The sequence below is a fragment of the Phalacrocorax carbo genome, chromosome 14 (genome assembly GCF_963921805.1).
Source record: "Phalacrocorax carbo chromosome 14, bPhaCar2.1, whole genome shotgun sequence".
Lineage (NCBI taxonomy): Eukaryota > Metazoa > Chordata > Aves > Suliformes > Phalacrocoracidae > Phalacrocorax > Phalacrocorax carbo.
This window is the reverse complement of record NC_087526.1, coordinates 13,463,143-13,485,601: the sequence shown is the minus strand read 5'-3', so window position 1 is coordinate 13,485,601 and position 22,459 is coordinate 13,463,143. Positions and strand designations below refer to the sequence as shown.

The following is a 22,459-nucleotide window of genomic DNA, read 5'->3' as shown; positions in this document are numbered from 1 at the left end:
GCTAGCACTAGCCTCCTCCCTTCCACACAGGGCAGAGATGGAAGTACACCAGTGTATGCACTTTAATATAAACCATATCACAGTTCTGATGACTTCAATAGGTACAAGATTAAGTCCAATTAAAAAAAAAAAGTTGTTCCAGCACAAGCTTCCCAACAGCATGAACAGGTTGTTTATTCTTGTGCTGCAGTTCAAAGCCCTTCGCCCCCTTTCTCCTCCACACAGCAACACAGCAAAATAACTTTAAAAAATAAAAAGTGTAAAGTGACATTCAGTGGCTATACAAGCATTTAAGTTAAGGCAGAATAAATAACTTCTACATCAGTGACAGGCAGTTTCAGGCAGGCGCCAGAGCCTGGAAGAGGAGGAGGATGGCTGCTGCTCCCTCTCCGGGGTGTGGAGCCAGGCTCAGGCTCCCCTCGCTGCGTGCGGTCCCGTGCGCTGCAGCGCCCTGGATCGTGCTCATCGCAGTGGTGGTGGTGTGCCTCTGGTAAACCACACACAGGCTGTGAAAAGACCCCTTCACCCCCAGCAGGTTTTGGCCGTAAGGTTATTTTGATTTTGCCCGAGCCCTTTGGCCTCTCCCCCACCCCTTTTAATCCGCGATTTTCTCACACACACTGGCTATTCCATAACAGCCTTCTTGTTGCTTCAGCAGCATCCCAATGCTGGCCCAGAGAGGGATGATCCGCTCACTGTAGGGAGGGCCTGGCTGGCATGAAAGGCCACAGCTCAGTTCAGGATTTTCAGAACTGCAGCAACAGTTATTACTCCAAAGGTGAAACAGTTTGAGTGGCATAAGTGACAGTCTGCTTAAAAGAAGGAAGCGTGAAGAGTTTTTCCCTTCTCTGTTACAGGGGCAAAGCAGTTGGACATAGCTGGGCAGCGTTAGCTCCACACACAAAAAAAAAACAAAACGTGGCCAGTTAGAGGGACAGAGCTGCTGATGTGAATGATAGTACACACCTCTGCCATAAATACAGCCACAGAGTGAATTCAATCCTGCTAAGTAGCACAAGATACTCAGGGGGGAAATAATAATCATCAGTGTCCCACTTTCCATGTCAGAGGAAGTCATTTAGAGGGAAATCCACCAAACAGCAAGAGTTAAGAGCTCTGTTGCATCCCAGCCGTTAGTGTATTAATCCCAATCTCCTTAAACCATGAGCAAAGGACAGTGCCAGTCCTTTCAGGAAAAAGAAAAAAACAACCCCAAACATAAAACCCAATCAGTTAAAATCTGGCTTCTCAAAGCCTTTATAAAACCTAGATGTCCTCTTCAGTTGGTGCATAAGAAAACCCTAAAAACGCATCTGAGGCACTGGAGCTGCTGGCTGCTAGGTCAGGTGTGTGGGTGATGGAGGTGGAGATCGCTTCTTGGGTGAACTCTGGATCAAAGTGTCGCAGATCAGCTGGACCGGCCTAAGCCAAGGAGCAAAGACACAGTCATTTCAAGTGAGCAGACCCCAACCAACCACTATAACAGGAATACTCACTTACCACATTGGGGTTAAATGGAGGAGTAATCCTTTTGTGGTACAAGTCATCCCAGTTTATTGGGCTGAAGAATACGTGGTTCTTTATCTCAAGCTGCATAGAAAATGGAGGGGAAAAAAGTAATTCTTTTCCCAACCCTCCTTTTCCAGCACCTGCTAGCTGGTTTCATAGCATTAAGTGACTGAAGCAAGACTTGGGGCTACCACATATCCATATAGGCCCCATGTAGCAAATCTTAATACACGAGCATCTTGGTCCAGTAATCCCTTGAAGGGAGATGATACCAGCACACATTGGTGTCCTTGCCACTACACCTTTCCCTTTGGAAATCCAATTCAACCCCATATGCCCCTTTTAGGAGGCTGGAGAGACATCAAGCTGTGTGGAAAGCTTTTTCCAAAGCAGTGCTGTTATCACAAAAGAAAGGTTTCCTATCCATCCTCCCTCCTGATCCTAATAGAGGCAACCTACAAAGTCTGTCTTGGCACCCAGCCTCCTCTTCTGATCCTTGTGGAGAAGTCCCTGGAGGATGTCACAAGCTGCTACAGTCTTGCTTCCTTGGATCTGGAGTGGCTTGTGCAGAATGTTGTCATACATTTGAGACACATCCCGGCTGTAAAATGGAGGCTAATTTGAAAGAGATGAGAAGCAGCCAGGTAAGACATGAGCTACCATAAGGAACACCACATTGCAGGATGAGTCCTGCAGCAAGTAAATGAGGGACACCTGCTGTATCTCAAGTGTGAAACATATCTCTGTTCAGAGGGCAATGGTATGACTGAAACAGGCCATCTAATTCAGGACTAGATTCTCCATGTCAGGTACCATGTGAATGCCAGACCAACCTCATCACATTTTTTGAAAGTAAATTCCCCACCACATAGGTTAAAACAGACAGCTTCCAAACTTACCAGACCAAACAGCATCTCATAGAGAACAGCTCCCAGGCACCACCAGTCTACTGTCCTGTCATACGGCTGCTTTTTTAGCACCTCAGGAGCCAAGTACTAGGAAGAGCCAGGAGTAAGTATTTAAGTCAAGTTTTAAAGGAAGGACTGTCCTCATAAGCGCACAAACCTGGCTGCAGTTCAAGCTAAGCAAAGTTCACTCATTAGAAAGCACACAGATGCATTTCCTACTATGCTTTGATAGACTTTCTACTTGCTTTAGAGCAAAGGGTTTGAAAGACACCTACCAAAACCCCAAAGTGTTTTTTTTTTCTGGGTTACACAAGGTTCTCCTCCTGTAGAGGATTGTACAAGGGTTTGCCGCACACCACAACTCAGCCAGCAAACCTGTCCTGCACTGACATATTGCACCTCTGAAGCACTCATGTAGTTTCAGGAAAGCTGCTGTTTTCAGTCCCATTAAGTCTGTTCAAAGCAACACCACCACCAGTAACCACCACGAAGGAGCAACAGGGAAAAATTCAAGCAGCCTGTAGAACATCAAGCCTGGTCTCGCACAGGATTATCTCTGCGTACTATCAGGCTCCCTATCTAGGGCAGGGAGAAAAAAAACAAAAACAAAAAACCAACACCAAAAACCACAAAACAAAGCTCAAACATTCCTGCTTGGTTCATGTTGTACTATTGCATAAGTGGGTCCCCACTGAAAGCCAAGGGCTATCACCAGAAAATTCCTGCACACCTTTTCAAGCTCAGTAGAAGTATCTTGTTTACAGACCCTTCTTCAACCTGCCTGAGGAAGGGCAGTGGGGCAGGTGTATTACCTAGGCCAAAGTGCTACCAAAATCCCCAGCTCAGTAAGGCACAGAAAAAGAAAAAAGCTTCCAATAAGCCCAATTGGAAGTATTTTTTTTTTTTAATCAAAAAACAATCTGAGGTTCATTGAAGAACAGGCGTTTCCCCTCCTCTGAGCACTGTTCACATTCCAGAGAGCCTGGTCCTCTCCTCCACACAAGGTGTTTTGCAGCTCCTGCATACCAAGGACATGTAGAAGGGTACAGCAAGGTCCTGTGTATGTCAGTACCAGCAGGGTCCCTGTTCTGCAGCTCCAGGGTATCAGAGCAGGTAAACAGCCTGCTCACAGGCTTGCTCATGGGGTCCCAGGGTCAAGGTTGTCTCCACAGCCACCTGGAGCAGCCCTAGTTACACAAGAGTGGCCATTTCTGAGTGCAGGGATCCCTGTCCCTGACAGCACAGCAAATTTATAATACTAATCAGCTGTTACAGGTAAAACTGTTTCTGCTGAGTAGGGAAGACCTTATCTGAACTCCAGCTTCAGGCTGACAGCCTCTAAGAGCCCAAAGTCTAATTCACAGAGCCCATATTTTGAGATTCTGAGCACCCATGCAAGTGTGAGGCACAGAAGCAAGTCTCTGAAGGCTTTCAGCCCCCAGGCCACAGTGAAACCCCAGCACATGCTGTACCTCAGGAGTGCCACAAAAAGTAGAAGTTGTCTCCTCTTGCTCCATTCCTTCTTTGCAGAGTCCAAAGTCCGTCAATACTATGTGTCCCTGAAGAAGAGGGGGAAATTTCAGCATGGCTGCCTCTTTCTAAAGAGGATTTCCAAGCATTGACCTTCAACATTGCGTCTCATTATGTTTTAGCTCCCCACTGTTCATCTACTTCCCCTCCCTCACCTTCTGGACATCCTATAGTACAAGTATAGGAGCCTATAGAGAAAGAGTTTAGATTTTTTTTTTTTAATTTGTCTACAACTACATAGCTCTGAAGAGATCCAGCACTGCTGTGCTTTGCCGCTGCTTCATCCCAGAAGCAGTTTATATGGTGGTCACCACCAGAGTAGCCACAGTGACTTGCTCTTAGCAGCCCTGCTCCCTGCCCACAAGTCAGGTTCCAGCTTTGGGAACGAGCCGAGAGGGCCCTAAACATGCAGTCTGCAGAGGGCAGGCTCACTCCCTCTTGCAGGATCTGCACAGAAATGCAGTGGTGCGTACATACAAAACCCATGCAATGAAGTGAGCTATAGCCCAGCTCGCAGAACCATAGCCCTCTCTTTCTGGCTTTAAAAGCATCAGAACCATAAGGAAGGCCGCACGAGCTGTGAATATACCTGACAATCCAGGAGGATGTTCTCAGGTTTTAAGTCCCTGCAAGACAAAAAGTGCTGTTTGAGCAGATTTGGCTAGATATGTAGAAAAGCCTGATCTGAAACAGCATCAGCTGAGAACAGGAGTTAACAGGATACCACAATCCAGTTCACCAAGACCTTCCCAAAGCACAGATTCCCATCACTGTTGGGTATCGACATACAACATATGCAAATATAGAAAGACTACTGTCATACAGGATCAGGTGTTAGCCTGTATTTCCCTGCATATCTATGCATAAATTGGCACCGAGAGAATTTCTTCCTTCTTGTGCCAGGTTTATTTTAGATCTTTTCACCCAGCCATTCTCCTTCCCCCTATCAGGCTGGGACCATTTATTGCCCATCAGGTCCCATGCCGACAGCACCCATATTGCAGCATAAAATGCCAGTAGTGTACCATCTTGTCTGGTTAGGAGATTCTTCAGCTATGCCAGTCCTGCATTTTGCACAGCCCCAGAAGAGTCTTTTCCCTCCCCAGCACTGCACGCAGCCTGGCTGGGCAGACTCTGTGCCCCTGATCTCCCCAGCAGCACACGTGCCTTACCTGTAAATGATGTTTAAGGAATGCAGGTACCCAATTGCGCTAGCGACTTCTGCAGCATAGAATCGGGCCCGGGGCTCACGGAAGCAGCGCTCCCTTTGCAAGTGGAAGAAGAGCTGCAAACAGATCACAAGGTTGATAATTTCTTCTCTAAAAGATGAAGGATATCTGGAATGAGCCTGAAAGCCAGCTACTTGAGCTAAAACCGATTTGCAGCAAGTGGCACATAAACAGCACCAAATAAACCCAAACCAAATGACTTTAAGCAATCTAAACACCTTTCTAGAAACTGCTTTTGTCCTCCTCTTATGTCACCATCTCACTTAATTCATTGCCCCAAAACTGGACATCTGCTGATCTAGTTAAGTTTTCTAGCTTGCTACAACCCGCAGGCCGTAGTACAACCCACAGCATGGCCATGAGGAGTAGCACGTGCAGAGGTGAACCCACTCAGATCCCCGATATGAATTAGACTTGGAAGAGACATCCATGTTAACAATATCGCCCAGTTTGAGATAGCACAGAAAAAGACAGCTGAAGAAAGAGGAGCTTCTGCAGGACAGAAAAATAAGTCTGACATACTGCAATGGAATGACCCAAGCACTAGACTGGAATCCAGAGCTGGCCCACAAATGGGTTTTGCCTGAAGCTCACCAACATCAGTGTTTCCCATGTTCTTCGCAGGATTTTAAGATGCCCCTAGCACATGTTTTTTCTCAGTGTCCTTGCCTTGAGAATACCTGACACAGGTCTTATCCAGCAAGATCTTCACTCAACTTACCAGTGATATAGCATGCCAGCCACTCCTAGCTGGTCCTTGCCAGCAGTCAAAGCAACATTATACTTCAACATCATTATCTTCTGACAAGAAAGAGTTTTAAGCAACAAAGCAGCATGTTTGGAAATAACCAAAGAGAGAATTAAAATAAAGCCTTTATGTGCACTCACCTCTCCCCCATTTACATAGTCAAGCACAAAGTAAAGCTTCTCTGAGGTCTGGAAGGAGTAATGGAGTCCCACAAGGAAGGGGTGCTTGACATTTTTCAGGAGCACATTGCGCTCTGCCATGATGTGGTTTTGCTATCAAAAAGCAAGCAAGGCATTAGAGTTTCAGGCAATGGTCCGGTCCAGCCTGAAGTAGGGGCTCGCTGCTGTTTTGAAAACAAGTAGAAGCTAGAAGTTCTAGGGGGTCATCTCCAGCCCCAGAAAGGGAACCGCTCTCTCCTCTCTAGCCTGATTATCAGAGTTCTTCTCCATTTTCCCATGGCACCAAGAAATCCATGTTTAACACAGGACTTGTCTATGTGAATGCTCACTCAGCGCCAAGATACCTCAATTACATTACCAGGATGGCTCATATACTGACTGCTATCTGCAGATGCAGGCAAGGAGAGCAGACATACCTCTTTTTTCTTCAGGATGGTTTTCTTGTGCAAGACTTTCACAGCATAAAAAGTCCCATCACACTTGCGTTTGGCCAGAAGAACCTGCAACAGAAGGTCCTGGTCACAGGTATAAGTCTCACCTTCTGCCACTTGGTTAGTGTTTCCTCATTAGCTCAACACTCTTGTGAGCGATTATAAGACAGAGTATAGCTTCACAGGGTCAGGTACCAAGTTTTAAAGACCAAGCTCCAGCCCACTGACTTACCAGCACTTTCACATTGCCAGAAAAAGGCACACAATCTCTACAAACATCTCTTACACACCCAATAGCAAGTAGGTGTGGAGCATCTGGGGATAGTCCCTTTAAAGTGGATCCTTGCTATCTCACAACATACAGATTTGTCAAGAGATCTTTTGTTAGCTGAACAAATCTGAGGCTTATTTTGAATCAATTACTGCCCCTCACCATCACCACCCTGAGCATGAAACACCTCATGCTTCTGTCCTTAGAGAGGCTCCAGGGCAGCTCAAAGAATGGACTATGAAAACCCCATCTCAGTTCTCATCTGGTCTCAGTACCACTCAGGCCAACCTCCTCTGGAGAAGCGCAAGCAAAGGAGATGGTTAGAAACTCCTTCAGCATGGAAATCTCTTTCCAAGCTGCCTCTAAAGAGCAGCAGCCCACCTGTAAATATCCACTTACTTTGCCAAAGCTTCCTTTGCCAATAACCTTCAGGAAGTCAAAGTCTGTTGGCTTGGCACTGTTGGGCAAGAATGAAGCAAGTTAATGTTTCTGGGAGAGAAACATGCAACAGCAACACTACCATCAAAGCAGGGTTCCTTCTTGGAAACACGAGTGTTTGTGAAAGGGGTTAAAGGGCACTGGAAGGGTGACCCTCCCTCCCAGCCAGCTGTCAGCAAGCAGGGCATTCGCACCGTGTATGTCAGTGCACACAGCAGAGGATGAGCAATCCCTCAGCAACCCACCTGCTGAACACAGCAGCAGGTGAGAGCACCTGTCAGGACCAAGTGGCACCTTTCCAGGGACAGAGTTTATTGCTATTTCTAGAGAAAGATAGTCAGAGAGCTAGCAGCAATGAGGAGGATCTTTCCTTGCTACCTGTCAAGGGAGATGGGACGAGGGGCTGCAGACACAGACAGGAGAGAATGATTATGATACCAGGGACCAGCTATAGCTGAATGTTTTGAAGGCTGGTACATTGATGGTACACATGTGTTAAAGGCCAAGTAATGTAATTGTTGGGACTTTTGCAGACACCACCGATGCAAGACACAGGGACCAACTGCATTCCCCTGCCAGATCTCCTCACTGCACACACCACACCCTACCTGGCTTTTGCAGGGAGCTTACTTTGGGTTAGCAGAAGGTCCAAGGTTGATGTTGTCAGTTGGTGTTGGAGGCTAGAGAGGATAACAATAATATTAGTCACAAGGACCATGCTGCATGTTATGTTTTCTCTTCCTCAAAACAGCATCCCTTGCACAGAGCCTTTGAGAAACACCCATCAGCAAAAGACACAGTGGATGCCTTGCTAAACTAAGTGATGGGGAAGGGAGAACAGAGCTATGCACTAAAGCAGTAGAACAGCTGGAGGCTGTACTAAGCTAGAGTCTCATCCCATACTTGCACAAAGAAAAAAGTGCTAAGAGACTGCTTGGATCCTGACTTGAGGCTTTCAAGACTTGCTGTGCTGCCACAGAAGAAAGGCACTGTGTGGCTCAGTTGCTCACTGCAGCACCAAGAGAGCAAGGTTCTCCCCACTGTCTCTGCTAGGCAAGAAGTCCTGTGCACAGCTCTGAGACAGAGGAACACTTCTGCAGGAAGACATCAGCACCTTCCCCCCTCCCCCAACCCTGCAGCTCTCTGTCCACTCCCATTAACCCCCAAAACTGCCAAGTCTGGAGCCTTGCAAGTGGCCTTACACACACGTAGCATCACAGAGGTGCCCAGCCCTCTTCGCAACAACAAGAAAGTACATACAGGTCTTCCTCCTGTTCCTGCTCCCCAGGAATCTTCCCCTCCCCAGACTCTGGGAGCATTCTGCCTTGTCCAAAAGGCTATATAGGGTTTCTCTGTTCTTTACCTCTACCCAGCATCACCCACAGGGACAAGGGAGCAGTAAGCCTCCCAGCAGGCTAACACTGGCTTTCCTCCTTGCCTTTCTTCTACAGTCACCAGCCTCTCTCTTCATCCCAATGGTGAGGACTTACTGTCTCAGAGCCATGATCTCACCTGGGTGCTTTTGTCCGGGCTCCGAGAACGATCCATTAAAAAAGCAACTCGTTCAGCACTTGGGAAAAAAAAAAACAACTCAGTATTGAAAACAAAATCCAGGAAACTAACAGCTTCTCACCATTAACTTGCCAGGGACCAGCACAGACCCCAGTGCATCCTCACAGGTGACCTCAACCAAGTTCCCCAGCTGCTCCCTTTGTAGCACTGCTACTCCCAAGGGGTAGGGGTTCACGTGCACTGGGGGAGGCAGGGGACAGTGGGTACACACCAGCAGGAGATGGCAAAAAAGGCTCCTGGGCACACGAGTGGTTTGAAGCACAAATATATTACATGCCACAGTTAGCCCTTGGTTTGCAACAGCAGAAAGTAGTCAGGGCACCAACACAATATCAGCACTGCCCAAGCAGCAGCACAGTATCAGGGCCAGATGAGGTTGCAGACCCCAGCCACGGCCAGACCCCTTGTGAGGCAGATGTAACTCCCACCCCACCACATGGGGATGCTGAAGCACCCAGCCCTGCAGCCAACCAAGTGTCCCCGCAGGGCACCCAGGCAAGTCCAGCTGGGCTGGCAGCAGTTAGAGGCCGTTCCCCACAGCCAGCAGAGACCAGCACAGTTTGGAGCTGTTGACATGGCAGCCCAAGCAGGCTCAATAAGCTGAGACATTAAATCAGGGCTCTCATCTACCCAGCGCAGCTGCTGCTGGGGCTGGAGAAGCTGGACTTAAACAACATTTGTTGGTTTAGACCCACCCCAATCAAGCATCAGTGGGGGGATGAGTTCTGCCACCCCAGGGATTCTTCCCCTTGGTTTTAAGGTGTTGAGGGGAAGAAGAAAAAAAAAAGAAAGAAAGATTTCTGTACCCTTCTTCCCTACCCCAAAGAGCTTTGTCTATTCCCCCTCAGCCCCACCAAGCTCTCGTACACCACAGGGAGTCTCTGAAGGCTCCCATCCCCCCAGCCACCCTCCACCCTGCCCCTTCTAAAAAGGGGGCTTGAAGATCCCACCAGCCTTCCCCACATCTCACCTGTGGGTGCTCCCCCTCTCCGCCCCCACATGCTGCCGGGCACAGACCCACGGCCATCCCAGGGCCGCCCTCCTCCTCCACAGCCGGGCTGACCATGGTAGGAGATGCTGGGCAGCAGCGGGTGCTGGCGGCTGTCCCCACGGACTGCCCACATCTGGCTGGTGCCAGCCAGCTCCATTCACCGCTGAGCCGGCACAGGCTGAGCTTTTAAAGGGCTCTCATCCCACTGGGAGGCTTTCATACTCACTACGAGCAGAGTCTGGAGCCGGAGGCCTTGATGGTTTGTCCTATCCTCTCACGGCCGTGCTTGATGAGGTCTGTGAAGAAAGTTGGAGCACCGAAGCCGATTAGCTGGCAGCACAATCACAAGTGCACAGAGGCATGTTTGTTCTTCACTGACCTTGCTCTTCTCTCCACAGCCACCCTCCTCCCCCTTCCACCCACATACCAAAATAACCAGGAAATTATAGGAACCAGGACAGCTCCCCTCCCACCCCAGCCAGGAGCCTTCAGTAGCTCACAGGACAGGGAGAAGTGCCACAAAACAGACACTCTGCCATGGCAGAGGGGACTCCGGCTCAAGCACCACCATCAAAGCCTCCCTGAGCCACCTCTGGGTTCCCAGGAGGGACAAGGAGAATGCTCACAAGGACGATGTTGTACTGGGATACGTCATACCCTTGGCACATCTACTGCCCCTTTTATTCAGGACTCTGAGTAATTAGGGACATGAATGAAACCTTTCAGGGCCCTGCAGGAGGTAAGCCAGCACACAGGGAACACAGCAAGTAAGTGACTTGCCCAAGGACATGCAGCCAGTGCCAAAAGCTGGGATTCCCACCACAGAGCATCCCTGATGCACAGGCGGTTGCCACCACCCATCATCACCTCTCCGTTCACAGAGAGGCAAAGCCCTGAGCCTGCTCCTCCCAGCACAGGCTGAGAAAGAAAAAAGCCTGAGAAGTGCAACCTGTACGGAGGAGTTCCTTGTTTTGCTTAGGAGTAGATAGCAAAAATATTCTAAGACTCAGTTTTACTCCCTGGCTCAGCCCTACTTTTGCTACTGGAAGGAAAGAGAAAGAATCAAAACATTCACAGAAGTCTATACACACACACACACACCCCGAAAAGGTGCCTCTGTAGACACAAGCAAGTTTTCATCCTGGATTAGCTTTTCTACAGACCAAGGACTTGGCAGCACTGGCTGCCAAAGCCCATCTCACCAGGCAAGGAGTTTGTAGGACAACAACAAGTTTTGAGGTAAACACAAGGCCATTTACAGAGCCCTTCCTGCACAGGTCTTGGGATCTGCCAGATGGATTGACCTGCACATCCAGGGAGCCACCAAACCAGGCACCACCAACCGTTCTGGGACCTGGGGGCAGATTTGATGAGGAGCCAAAAACCAGCTATCATTTTAGAGTCTGAATGGACAGGGAGGAAAAAGCAAGAATTTAAAGAAAAACCCAGAAACCATTCGGTGAGTGAGCTTCCAAACATCAAACTGGTCTGAGACCCTGACCTTGTCCAATACTTTGCCCTGTAGCAGCTAGGGGAGCTTGTTCCAGCAGGCACCCACCAGTTAGGGACAGCGTCCAGGCCAGGCAGCACCCAGACAGATCAATCCCCATCTCCTCCCACTGGGCATAGTCCTTATTTCACTGACAATCCGTCTCTCCCTGGCTCACTGAGATCTCCTGAAGGTCATGCAATGCCTGCCTCGGGGCTGTGTCTGTCCCACAGGCTGCTTGACAGACCAGCCAGATATCACAGTCACAGCAGAGGGACATCAGCCCTACCCTTCAAATCTGAACACTTACAAGCTTGGGTTTGGCTCCAGGGTCAATTTGCTGCCATAAACACTGTTCTGATACCAGACTCGGGGAAAATAAGACTCCATTCAGGCACAGGTGGGCACGTCACAGCTTGAGCATTTTGGGGAGTACATGGCCAAGCCATGGAAACATATCCATCTGGCTTGGAGGTATTAGCTGGCAGCACAGGATGCAGGACAAGTTCCTGACTTGCTCTGACAGGCTTAGACAAGGCTGCTTTAGCAGGGTCTCCACAGCCTGGAGCTAGGCAGGAGCATTGCTGCTGAGCAAAGGCTGCACAGCTCTTCCAGGGCCACAGCCTGGCAGCCCATTCCCTCCACCAGCTCCACTCTTCTCTACCGCTTCTTTGTTGGAAGTGAGGCTACTCAGGTTCCTGCTGACCAAGGGCAACCTTTTCCAACAAAGCTATTTCATTAAATGTATTTGCCCTGAGGCAAGTCTTTTTCTGTGCTGAAGTACCACACACATTTCTAAGATACATATATATCCCCCTCCCGTATCACTTCCTATTCGGACTCAGAGCCACCTTCCCCAGCCCAAGTCCACCATCAAAGCCAGGTTAGTTTCTAGTTTAAATCTAAGCAGTCAAACAGGCTTTTCCTTATCACTAACAAACCCTACTCCCCCTGAAGCACAAAGATTCAGCGCACACACACTGAAACAACAGAATCAGAAATAGGTCATGAAAATACACTGGAATCCTTGGTTATACATGCCCGGCTGCATCCCTCCTTGTGCCTGCTGGGGCAGCAGGGATGCTCCAGACACAGCCAGGGCCACAGACAGCATCAGCAAGTAAATCAAGGAGTCTCCTGATATGACTCTTACACACCAGGAACAAACCACTGCACCCCACACCCCCTCAAAAAGCATTTCACCCCAATGCCAGGGCCAGAGACATCCCCCAGGCAGCAGGCACCCACTCACACAAAGCTGCTACTTACAAGTTGGAGCAGTTACCGCAGCTAAGTCTCCCCCCCAACCAAAACATCCCTCGGCAACATACGTTTTCTTCCCAGCACAGCACAAGCAGCTCCCTCTTCCTTCAACAGTTCTGCCAGCAGTGACCCACATTCCCATGCTGGCCCAGCGTTATTTGCTACAAACACATTACTAATGCAACGCGTACCTTGCACGGAGAGGCAACCTCATAGCCTCGTCATCCGAAAGCTGCCTCCCACCCTCTTCCCTGATGTCACTGCTCTCAGCATCATTTCCTACCTAACCTAGATTGCAAACCCCTCGGAGCGAGTGCCTCATTCTCTCCTGCTCTGGGAAGGGCTAGTTGCCAGCATGGAGAGGCGAGGAGGCCTGGCAGGCTGTCACTGGGACAGCAGGCAATGTTTTGGAAGAAGCACAGGGCTTGGAGGGACAAGGTTGAGAGAGGGGCACCTAAGGCAGCCCACAGCTTTCAGCCAGCACAGGGGCTGCCTGCAGCATAAGGGGGAGATGCCCCAGCTTCAGCCTGGAGAAGGAGCACAGGGGAGGTAGGAAGGAGGGCTCCTGCAAATACATGCTTTTACTGGAAAAAAAGAGAAAGCTTTCCCCTGCTACAGATCTAAAAGATAGCTCCAGGCCAGCTCTGAGCTCCACTTTCATACCTATTGAGGCACCACAGCACACAGTAACTCCAGAAAGAAGGTAGGGAAAACTTTAAAGGACTTCCTCACTTACGGAAACTTTCTTAGCTGCCCTCAGCAGATCTCCTGGCTTATCCAGTTTTCTCTTGAGGATCCTTTCCCCTATACCCCAGGGACACTGCAAACCAGAGCAGGAACCCCAGCCAAACAGCCCTGCCTCCAAGCAAGCTAAAGCCTACAGACAAACAACCCTTCAGATTTTAGAGAAAAACTACATGCAAAGCTGGAATAAAAGCCAGCAGGTGGCTAAAGCCTACAGCATTTTTCAAAAAATAATCCCATGAAAACAGAGAACAAAACATCAAACACACCTGGGAGCACATCTGCCAGCAGAGGCTGTGTCCTGAAGCATGGGAAGCAGTCCACAGTTGGCAAACACAGAGACCCCTCATTCCCCATCCTGACACCAGCCCACCCTGCCACTGACTGCCCCGGCAGACCAGAAGCCCAAGGCTCACTCCTGAAACTCAGAGAGGAATAACTTTGTTTCCTGCAGCAGTTCATTTAGCCCATAAACACCCCCACCTTCTCAGGGCAATTACAGCACTGCTGGTGGTTCACTGCAGCCCTTTAAAGAGAGCAGGAAAAGCTGATCAGCTGCAAAAAAAAAAATGAAGCGACACCTGCTAGATATACCCAATGAGTAAGAATTTAGGTGGGGGTGGTAGTTTTGGATGAGGGTGCAGGTGGTAGGTAGAAGCCAATTATATCCTAAGTGGCATCTCAGGTGTTCAGAATAATTTTTTACTCATGGTAGTAAGCTGGAAATTTTTCCATTATCCTGTGGTTTGGAGGAAGGTTAAAACTGTCATTTGGCTCAGGTCAAACAGAGAAGTTGCTCCTTCCAGTGTCCTCCTCTGACCCAGGAAGACTGCAGCCCAGGGCAGCCAGGCTGGCGCTTTGCAGCAGTATTAAATGCAAACATAAACAAACATGTGGAGGCAAAAACCTGGTGTCGGAGGAATGCAGTGGTTTGAGAGACCAGAGGCTAAGCTCTGAGCAAAAGGAGGCATTAGAGGAGGGCTGTTGTTTTCTCTCTCTCTTAATTAAAAATAAAGCATTCTCTTTTTGCTTCCACTGTTGTTTCCTTTAAAATCTCCTGTCTGCGGCTGCAGCACGAGAAAATCCAGCTTCCCCAGGGCAGCAGAGGGGCTGATCGCTGTGCGACAGGTCCCTAACCTCAGACTACAGCTACCAGGAGGAAAACATCTGATGTGGTCATTGCCATGTGTAATGAGAGAGGGGAAGGAGCACGTTGCTTGAAATGTTGTTCTCTCTCAGGTCAGAGCCTGAGTTTATGCTCAGCCAACATCCTCAGCTTTGTCAGCTTTTAAAAATATCTCCTATTAAGTTTTTATTTGCTCCAATTTTGCCTCTACTTGCATTGAAATTGTTAAGTTTCAGAATACTTTCAGCAGGTAACTTACATTTTCAAATCAGTATCTTCTGCTTTTGTTTCTTTCAATAAAAACCTCTGTATTGTCAATGATATCTGCTTGATTTTATTTTCTACAGAAAGGCATCTGTAATTAAAAACCTATTTTCTATCCAATGAAGAGAAAGCATAAGGAACCTGGAAGAAAAAACTTTTACCAGCTAAAATACACACAATATCTAATCTGAAGTGTGGCCAGTAATGGTAATAGATACTGATGGGCAAAGTAATGGTTGGGTTGGTTTTGTCCATCCTGCCCCCTCTGTTTGTACAGGCTGCTGATGCTCAAGGGCTGTGCACACACTGGCCGTAATTCAGGCCAGGCATGTGGTGTGAAGCTGCTGCCCCCCGTGCACGCAACCACCTCCTGGGCCCTCCGCGGGTCCCACGGGAGCCATCTCTGTGCAGCCCTTGCTGGGAAGGGTGAGCCCCAGCCGTCCAAGCCTGTGAGGCTGTGCTGGGACACGAGCCACGCTGCAGCCCACCTGGAAGGCATGCAGTGGGGCTCTGCCGTCTGCCAGTTCTGCCACAACCCAATGCTGGTGGGAGACCTCCGTGGGGAAGCCTCCTCCATGCCCTCACCATCCCTCGGGGGTTAGTGACACCGTACCAGCCAGGAGCATTACCCTTCGTCTTCCCCAGGGCAGTGGAGGAGGGCTCCATCCAGGCCACGTACATAAAGCCAGCAGAAATAGTCCCCTCTCCTTACAGCTGGGGCAGGAGCTCAGCGACCGGCACCAGGCGTCCTTGGGAAAGAGAGCATGCAGATGTTTCTCCAGCTGCAAAGGCAAAGGACACAGGAGTAAAGAGGAGAAACAAGCCCTCGGGCGCGGCCCGGGGAGCCCTGCCTGCCAGGCAGGGCTCTGGGATGCAGGGCCCGCTCCCTGACCCCTCGTCTGGCCAGCACCCACAGCGCTCGCTCTGGTGGGGTTCGGGTGCTCAGGCCATTCTGGGCTCTGCCACCACTCCGGTGTCCCTGTCCCTTTCTTTGCACTCCTCTAGAAAGCGCTTTGGGACTGGCAGATGGAGGGCACGTGAAGAGAGCTGGGTGGTACCGGTTGGCTGTGTGACTTCTGTACAACAGAAGAAATTTACACTAGAACTGTTAAATTCACAGATTTCTGCTTTCAGGAAAGTGTTCTTTTTTTAATGCTGAGACTCAATTCTTCCTCCCTGTGCCGGTGGTGACTGCCCTGGTGCTGCAGAAGACTTTCCCTGGAAACACGGGGACACATGAACCACCAGTAAACCTCAGCATAGGGCAGGTCCTCACCTGGGGATTCAGCATCAGACACTACCAGATGCCTGCGGCAGCTGCAGAGGACTCTGCCCTGGAAAGCCCCCTGAGTCTCCCTGGAGGGGTGTTTTGGGCAGGCAGTTGTCCCCGTGATGGAGGACATGAGCGGGACAGGTAATGTGAGCGGTGTTAGCCTCCAGCGTGCTGCCCTCTCGGGCAGCCCCTCCCCATGTCCAAGAGGTGAGACTTTCCCCCTTGCCCTGCCTCTGTGCATCCACAGCCACATCCAGCAGCAGCCTGCAGCAGCTCTTGCCCCTTGGCCAGTGCTGCCCCTTGCCCACGACAGGACACGTTAGTGCCATGCTGGAGGTGCTGCTGGATGTGGGAGCGCTTGCAGGGCACATATATAGGCATGCAGGCATGCATCCCTGCAAGTGCTACAGGTGTGGCCATGCACCCCTTACACGTGGCCCGTTTTCCTGCCCAGCACCCACAGGCTCCTAAACAAAATTAAGCAATTCTAGTAAAGCCAGAGACCTGCTGGTGTCAGTGTTGGGTTTTGCCAGCATTGCTGGCCTTCTGTGCAGGGGTGGTTTCCCTGCCCTCCAGAGGGCACGTCTATATCAGGAAAACCTCTGGCTGGACCTGGGCTCAGAGGTGATGAGCAGCTATCGGGCAATTTAACTCCTTCTTTGCATGTCTCTTCCCTGGGCTGGAATTGTTCAGACTGTGGTGGGAGCAATCCCTGGCCACAGAGAGGTGATATTTCCAGCTGCAGTGGCACAGCTAAGAGCCTCCAGACATTGCCTGCGCTTGGAAATATTTTCCTTTTCCCCCAAGGGAGGAAAGCTGCCTACACTTCCCCAGGCCCTTTAAGGGGTCGAGGGCTGCATGGTCCCTCCATGGCTGAGCCTGGTCCCTCCCAGCCGTGCCAGCCCTGGCTCACCCCGGGGATGCCACATTTGCAACTTCTCCAGGGCAGGACACATCCAGCGGACAACACGTCCAGCCTGTTGGCTCTACAAACAGAGAAGTGCCCCCGCCCTCTCTCTTACAATATTTTGTATGTTATGCATATATGCTGTTTTATAGGGAAAGGTGTACTATCTTAATCTCCCTGTCTAGCAATAGCCATAACCGTAATCATGAAAGTATCACTGAAGTGGAACCACGTAACCCTGAGCAATCAGAATTGCAGGGAAGGGTCCAGATAAGATTAAAACAAGTATTTCTTTAGAGAGCACAAGGCAAGTTTCCATTGACCTGCAGTGAAAGGTGACCTAAAATGTTTGGCTACTCAGTTATCTCTGCTGGGTAAGGGATAGGATAGGATAGGATAGGATAGGATAGGATAGGATAGGATAGGATAGGATAGGATAGGATAGGATAGGATAGGATAGGATAGGATGGGAAAGGAATAGCATGTTCTTTAAAAGGTCAGAGCCTATTTCTTCATCTTAAGAGGATTCATGAAAGAGTAAACAGATTATTGATGACCACTAGGGCTCTTTAAAATATTTTCCTGGTTTTTTTCTCTCTACATTTTAATTTTAGCTTCAAAAATCCAGGGCTTTGCCTCAGGCATTGCCCTTGATTTTGCCAAGGAGTCCCACATGGGTGCTAGGATGTTTCCCATGTTTTGCTGAAAGGAGCCAAGAGGAGGCTGCTTGGGATCAGGGGTTTATTCCGAAGGAGAGGTGAAGTGGGTTTGAGCAACTCTTGCAACTTTCTGTGCCTCCATTTCTACAAATATGAACATGGCAGAGTATTACCCATCTTTTGTAAAACCTTTACATTTTCAGAGGAATAAATGCCTGATCTTATTATTGCCATTAAATTAGTTAGCTGGGACTTTCTTGCTCCCAAGATTTTTATAAGTGTAGGCACAGTGTCAGTGGATAAATAACACAAAGCTGGAAGCATTGTGACCCTAAGCAACCCTTCCACTTCTGGCTAGCCAGCCTTGCCTTTGGAGAAGGTGCAATTCTCCTGCTTGCTTTCCTCTCCTCTCCTCCCCAGCAGGACTTCAGGACACATTACACCTTATGTCTTAGATCCTTTCTTAAAAAAAAACAACTGTTTTTTTGGGGATGAGCGCCTCTTTTCTCCTGTAGAGCAGTCAGTCTGACGTAGGGTGCACGCTCAGGGCCACCACTCACAGCTCAAGCCCTGAGTGTGACCAGCCTGGTGGAGACAAGGGCAGAGAGGCAGTTTCCCAGCCAGATTGAGCAGGGCTTAGCAGCTTGGAGACGGCTCAGGGAGCTGCACTGCCCGAAACCAGGCTGCTCGCTGCTGGCACAGTGCTGGATTTGTTAGGAAAGCTTGTGGGCAAAGCATCCCTGGGAATGTCTGCCCTCTGCCCTGCTCTGTCCCCATGCCACCCCCATCCCCGAGAGCTGCCGACTCCAGCTCCATGCATGGCATGCATGTTTTCACCCCTTTTTATCCACATGCAAAACCTCATAAGCAACTGGTGTTGGCATAGCTGGAGATTGTCCCCAGAAGAGTTATATATACTGATCACATGGGCAGCCCAGTCCAAACTGGGACAAGCACTGAAGGGATTGAATTGAAGGTCCTGCTCACAGCGTTGTCAGGACCCGTGAGCCACTATGCAAGAGCAGCAGATCTGCATTGAAATCTGCTGAGCCCATCTCTGTTCCCCTGCTCTGGCACCGAGCAGGAGCACCCCTCCCTGTCCTGCCAGTGAGGGGCTCAGGGATGCCCCGTTAGAGGGATGCTGGACACAGCCCCCCCAAGCTTCGCCAGGCCCAGCCTGCCCGCAGAGATACAGTCTGGAAGACCACAGCCAAAACGACCTGCAATTTCTGGTGCAGACCTCACCCTTCTTGTACTGGCCGCAAAACCCCAGTCCGGCCCAAGCCTCCTTTCCCTGTGTAGGTGGCTCAGGGACATGGGGACACACACAGTCAGTCACCAGCTACTTCTGCTGAACTGCCAGCTCCTGAAATTACCCAGGGTCAGGAACTCTTGTGGCTGCTCCCCACGGGAGCTCACCCAGGGAGGTGAGCTGATGCGGGGCTGCGGACACAGGCAGGGTGATGGCAGTTTCCTGGGGGAGGCACAGTTAATGCAAGAAACCTTTCCACCTAGTACAATATTTCCAGGGGGAGCAAGGAGGCTGTTCATCTCCTCTCTGTATTCCTCCACAGCTGGGAAACAAACCCACTGCTGGAACTCGAACCCCCTCCACTTCCAGCTGCTGTCCCTGAGCCAGACCCCCACAGAGCAGCTCTCCCATGGGTGCGCCGGGTCGCTGGCAGCAAGGGATGAGCGGAAAAACCTCTGCCTCTCTCAAACAGGTTCAGGACTTCATGAAGAAAAGGGAAAGTCGAGATATCCCAGAGAAAGTAAATCAGCGTTACCTGCAGAGAGCAAGGTGCAGGGAGCTGGGCTCCGGGCTCCGGCAGCAGGGCTGGTGGGCACTGCCGCATTCCAGCTGCGGAAAGCAGCAGGTACCATGTACCTCCGTCCCGTTGTTTTTATTTTGGCAATTCGGTCTGAAGGTCAAAGGAAAAGTCCGAAGGAGTGGCTTGTGGCAGGAAGTAAATGATTACCCTGCCACTGGTCTCCGAGGGGCCTGAGGCACCAGGAGCCAGGGTAGGGGAGGAAAATCCCTCCTTGGGGGGGATTAGAGGGCAGCTTGCCGGCAGGGAAGTGCAAAGGGTCAGAACAAAGTGCTCTGTTCGCCAGAGGCTGTGCCGGGTCACATGCCAAGTCCTAGCAGAGGTAGTGAGGCATGGGTCACCTCCCAGACGCCAGCAAGACCTCCTCGATGTGGACATGACCCACTGCCGATCCACCAGCAACCCACAGAGCTTGCCAGCAAGGAAGGAGCTGGGTGAGGTGGAGCCTTGCCCCGGGGCAGCACTACATCTGGGGCGGGAGACCCAGGGACTTTTACGTGCTTGAACTTTGCAGGTGCGACAGTCCTACGACCCCACTTCTGCCTCCTGTGTGACCCTCCTCTGGCTCCAGGCTCCCCATCCTGGGCCATACATACACAGGAACAAGCACCTGAGCAGCCAACGAGGACCGAATCCCGTGGGCACATCAGAGCAGAGCCCAGAGGAGCCCTCTGGGAGCCAAGATCATGCCCTCCCCCATTTGCTCCCTGTTCCTCTCCCTTCCCCTCTGCAGGAGCTCAGCACCAGTGGTCACCACATCCCTGCAGGGGTGGGTGCCCAAATAACAGTTTGATGGTTGGGCATGCTGGTGGAGTCACTGCTGGTCCCTGGTGGAGCCTCCAGCTCCTCACCCAAAGAACAAACTTCGTATACAGGAGGCATTTGCTGATTACCCAAGAAGGTTTCTTTCACCCTCAGAAGCACTTTTGCACCTGCCCCTCTTATGGGGGTGGACCACGATGTAACTACATGAATGAAAACATGGATGGCAGCACAAGTCCTCAAGCGTTTGTCAAACTACCGACCTCTCACTGTCGCACGTGCCTGTCTCAGCTGGGCCTGTGAATCCCAAAGCAGAGAGGAGAAAGACAAAGGGCCCCTGGACGGTGAGACCATTACAAAAGCAAAAGGGTGAGCTGCAGTAGGATTTGAATACACAGATGGATACAAAGATGTATAAAATCAGATGATGGAGAATATTGGTGCCGCTATCAAAATAACCATTTTCTGAAACAGCCTGGAATACATGATTTGGAGCATCCAAGGTTCATGAGGCCGAGAGCCGACTGCCACCGCAGCCAAGGTCTCCGGCTCTGTGTGCAAGGGGAGAAGGCAGAGCCATACCTGCCCCTCCGTGAGCCCCAGCACCAGCAGCAGCACACGGAGAGGAGCAGCCTCAGCCCTCGCCTCACTCCAGCTCCCAGCAACGGTCCTGTCGGGTGGCACGGCTGTGCAGGTGTGTGAGAATACCAGAGATTTGGTATTACCCTCATGTCTCGGGGAACAAACCCAAATAGAGGTCCCTATTGTACTTGAGGAACCATAAAGACACAGAGACAGAAATAAATCTGCTCCCTGCTAGTGGATAGAGGGCCTTTGTTTGCCTCGTTTTTCCAGAATGAGAAGGTTTAGAGGATTGCAGCAGCACATGACCAGAAGCTACGAAGCTGCAGACAAAAGCCATTTGGAACAGAGATCAGACTTTGCCATCGTGCTGCTTTTTCAGAAGATTTCTGCTTTTTCCAAGTTAAACCTGATGCTTTTTTGGGTTTCATTTTGCTCACTCTGCCGCATCCCCTGTTTTAAAGGCTGTGCTTCTCCCGTACCACCGAGTTCACGTAAGCCTTCACTAGCATCAGCACAGCATCAAAATGTCTGCTGCGGCAGGCTGGAGGGGGCTGCCTGTATTTCAAGTCCAAGTCACAAGGCTTGCACCAGCAGCCACACTCGTTCCAGCCACGGACAAGTTTAGAGGACAAAGCCTTGGCTTATCGCTCCAGCTTGCTGAGCTCGTCGCACGTCAGCCACGAGCGTGCATCGGCACCCGGCAGAAACATGGAGGAAAGCGCTTGAGCAGAACTGACAGCGAGACAAAGCCCATTGGGGCTCTCTGGATAATCGCTGCCTTCAGCACAGCCGAACGCTACAGCGAGCCAGATGCTGAGATGCCCTGGCATCCCCGGGACCCGCACAGCCTGCTGCCAGGCATCACAGGGAAGGCAGAAATGCCTTGCAGAGTCGCTCCAGCCAGGTGGTATCTCCGCTCCCCAGGAAACAGGGGCTTGGAGGGACTGTGCCCAGGCAGAACTTGGGGATTTGAGGTGTCCTTGCAGGGGTTGAGGGCACTCTCTGCTCATGCACCCCTGCTCTGCATCCTGAGGGATAGAAGCAAAGAGCCCTGGGCTGCCCTGACTTTCCCCCAACTGTCACAAAAAAGGCACAAATCATCTTACAGCCCCAAATACACTCAAAGCAGGAGCCATTTCTGTTCACAAGGGGAAAAAAAAAATTGGTGAATTAGGTTTAAAACCTCTGCAAAGTTAAAGCTTCCTAAAACAGTTTCACCATCATGTGCCCTGAACCAGAGAACCTTTGGCCCCTGAAAAATGCAAAGACATGGGACAGGTTAGTCTGCGGGCATCCCGCATCCACGCACAGGCAGCTGCCCGCAAGGAGAGGGAGCAAGCTGCGCTGCCACTGCGGCACGGCAGCTGTCCCGGCCGCATCCGTTTGCTTCCTGCAATCCGAATGTGGAACACGGAGAGAAAAAGACCCTAAAACCACTGCATGCAAAGAAGATGCAAACCACAGAATAGTGTGTTCACCTGCCAGGGCTCTGAGCTTTCCACTTACTCCCAGGATTCAAGGGGTTATCTCAGCCCTACGCAGGGCAGGGAGAAGTTGGGCCAGATCTCCTCCCGTGCTGGTCCCTTCCCAGCACCCTAGGGAGAAAACAGAGCTGGAAGAGATCTGCCGTGAGGCAGCGGAGGAAGCAGCAGGCACCCATGAAGGAGGAGCTCCTCACCCAGCTCCACCAGCCGGGCTGTCTCCCCACATCTCAGTCGGGGGGAGGCGATGGCTCCCGGCCGTGGGGTGCCG

General features: G+C 50.7%; 1 protein-coding gene across 4 annotated transcripts; it reads right to left on the bottom strand.

Moving 5' to 3' along the window:
• Nucleotides 1–44: 44 nt before the first annotated feature.
• Nucleotides 45–19,462, bottom strand: SGK2 (serum/glucocorticoid regulated kinase 2). Of its 4 annotated transcripts, none has more exons than XM_064465774.1 (15): nucleotides 19,319–19,462; nucleotides 15,306–15,474; nucleotides 10,033–10,102; nucleotides 8,756–8,813; nucleotides 7,874–7,923; nucleotides 7,205–7,262; nucleotides 6,520–6,603; nucleotides 6,065–6,196; nucleotides 5,120–5,232; nucleotides 4,537–4,573; nucleotides 3,890–3,976; nucleotides 2,409–2,504; nucleotides 1,969–2,124; nucleotides 1,501–1,590; nucleotides 45–1,422 (listed from the first exon to the last, which is right to left on the bottom strand). In XM_064465774.1, the coding sequence occupies exons 1-15, from the start codon at nucleotides 19,385–19,387 to the stop codon at nucleotides 1,267–1,269; spliced, it is 1,425 nt and encodes a 474-aa protein (XP_064321844.1). In that variant the 5' UTR covers nucleotides 19,388–19,462; the 3' UTR covers nucleotides 45–1,266. The 4 variants fall into 4 exon arrangements, with proteins under 4 accessions (XP_064321844.1, XP_064321845.1, XP_064321846.1 ...); XM_064465775.1 differs by having other exon boundaries at nucleotides 15,306–15,441; XM_064465776.1 differs by having other exon boundaries at nucleotides 15,372–15,474; nucleotides 19,319–19,461.
• Between the last annotated feature and the right edge of the window lie 2,997 nt (nucleotides 19,463–22,459).

Coding starts and splice junctions, on each gene's coding strand:
- SGK2 (XM_064465774.1), bottom strand. CDS start 19,387: ATGCGGCAGTGCCCACCAGCCCTGCTGCCGGAGCCCGGAGCCCAGCTC. Junction 15,475..19,318: donor CTGCACCTTGCTCTCTGCAG/GTAACGCTGATT, acceptor TTGCCTTTGCAG/CTGGAGAAACATCTGCATGC. Junction 6,197..6,519: donor CCATCCTGAAGAAAAAAGAG/GTATGTCTGCTC, acceptor GCTTTTTGATAG/CAAAACCACATCATGGCAGA.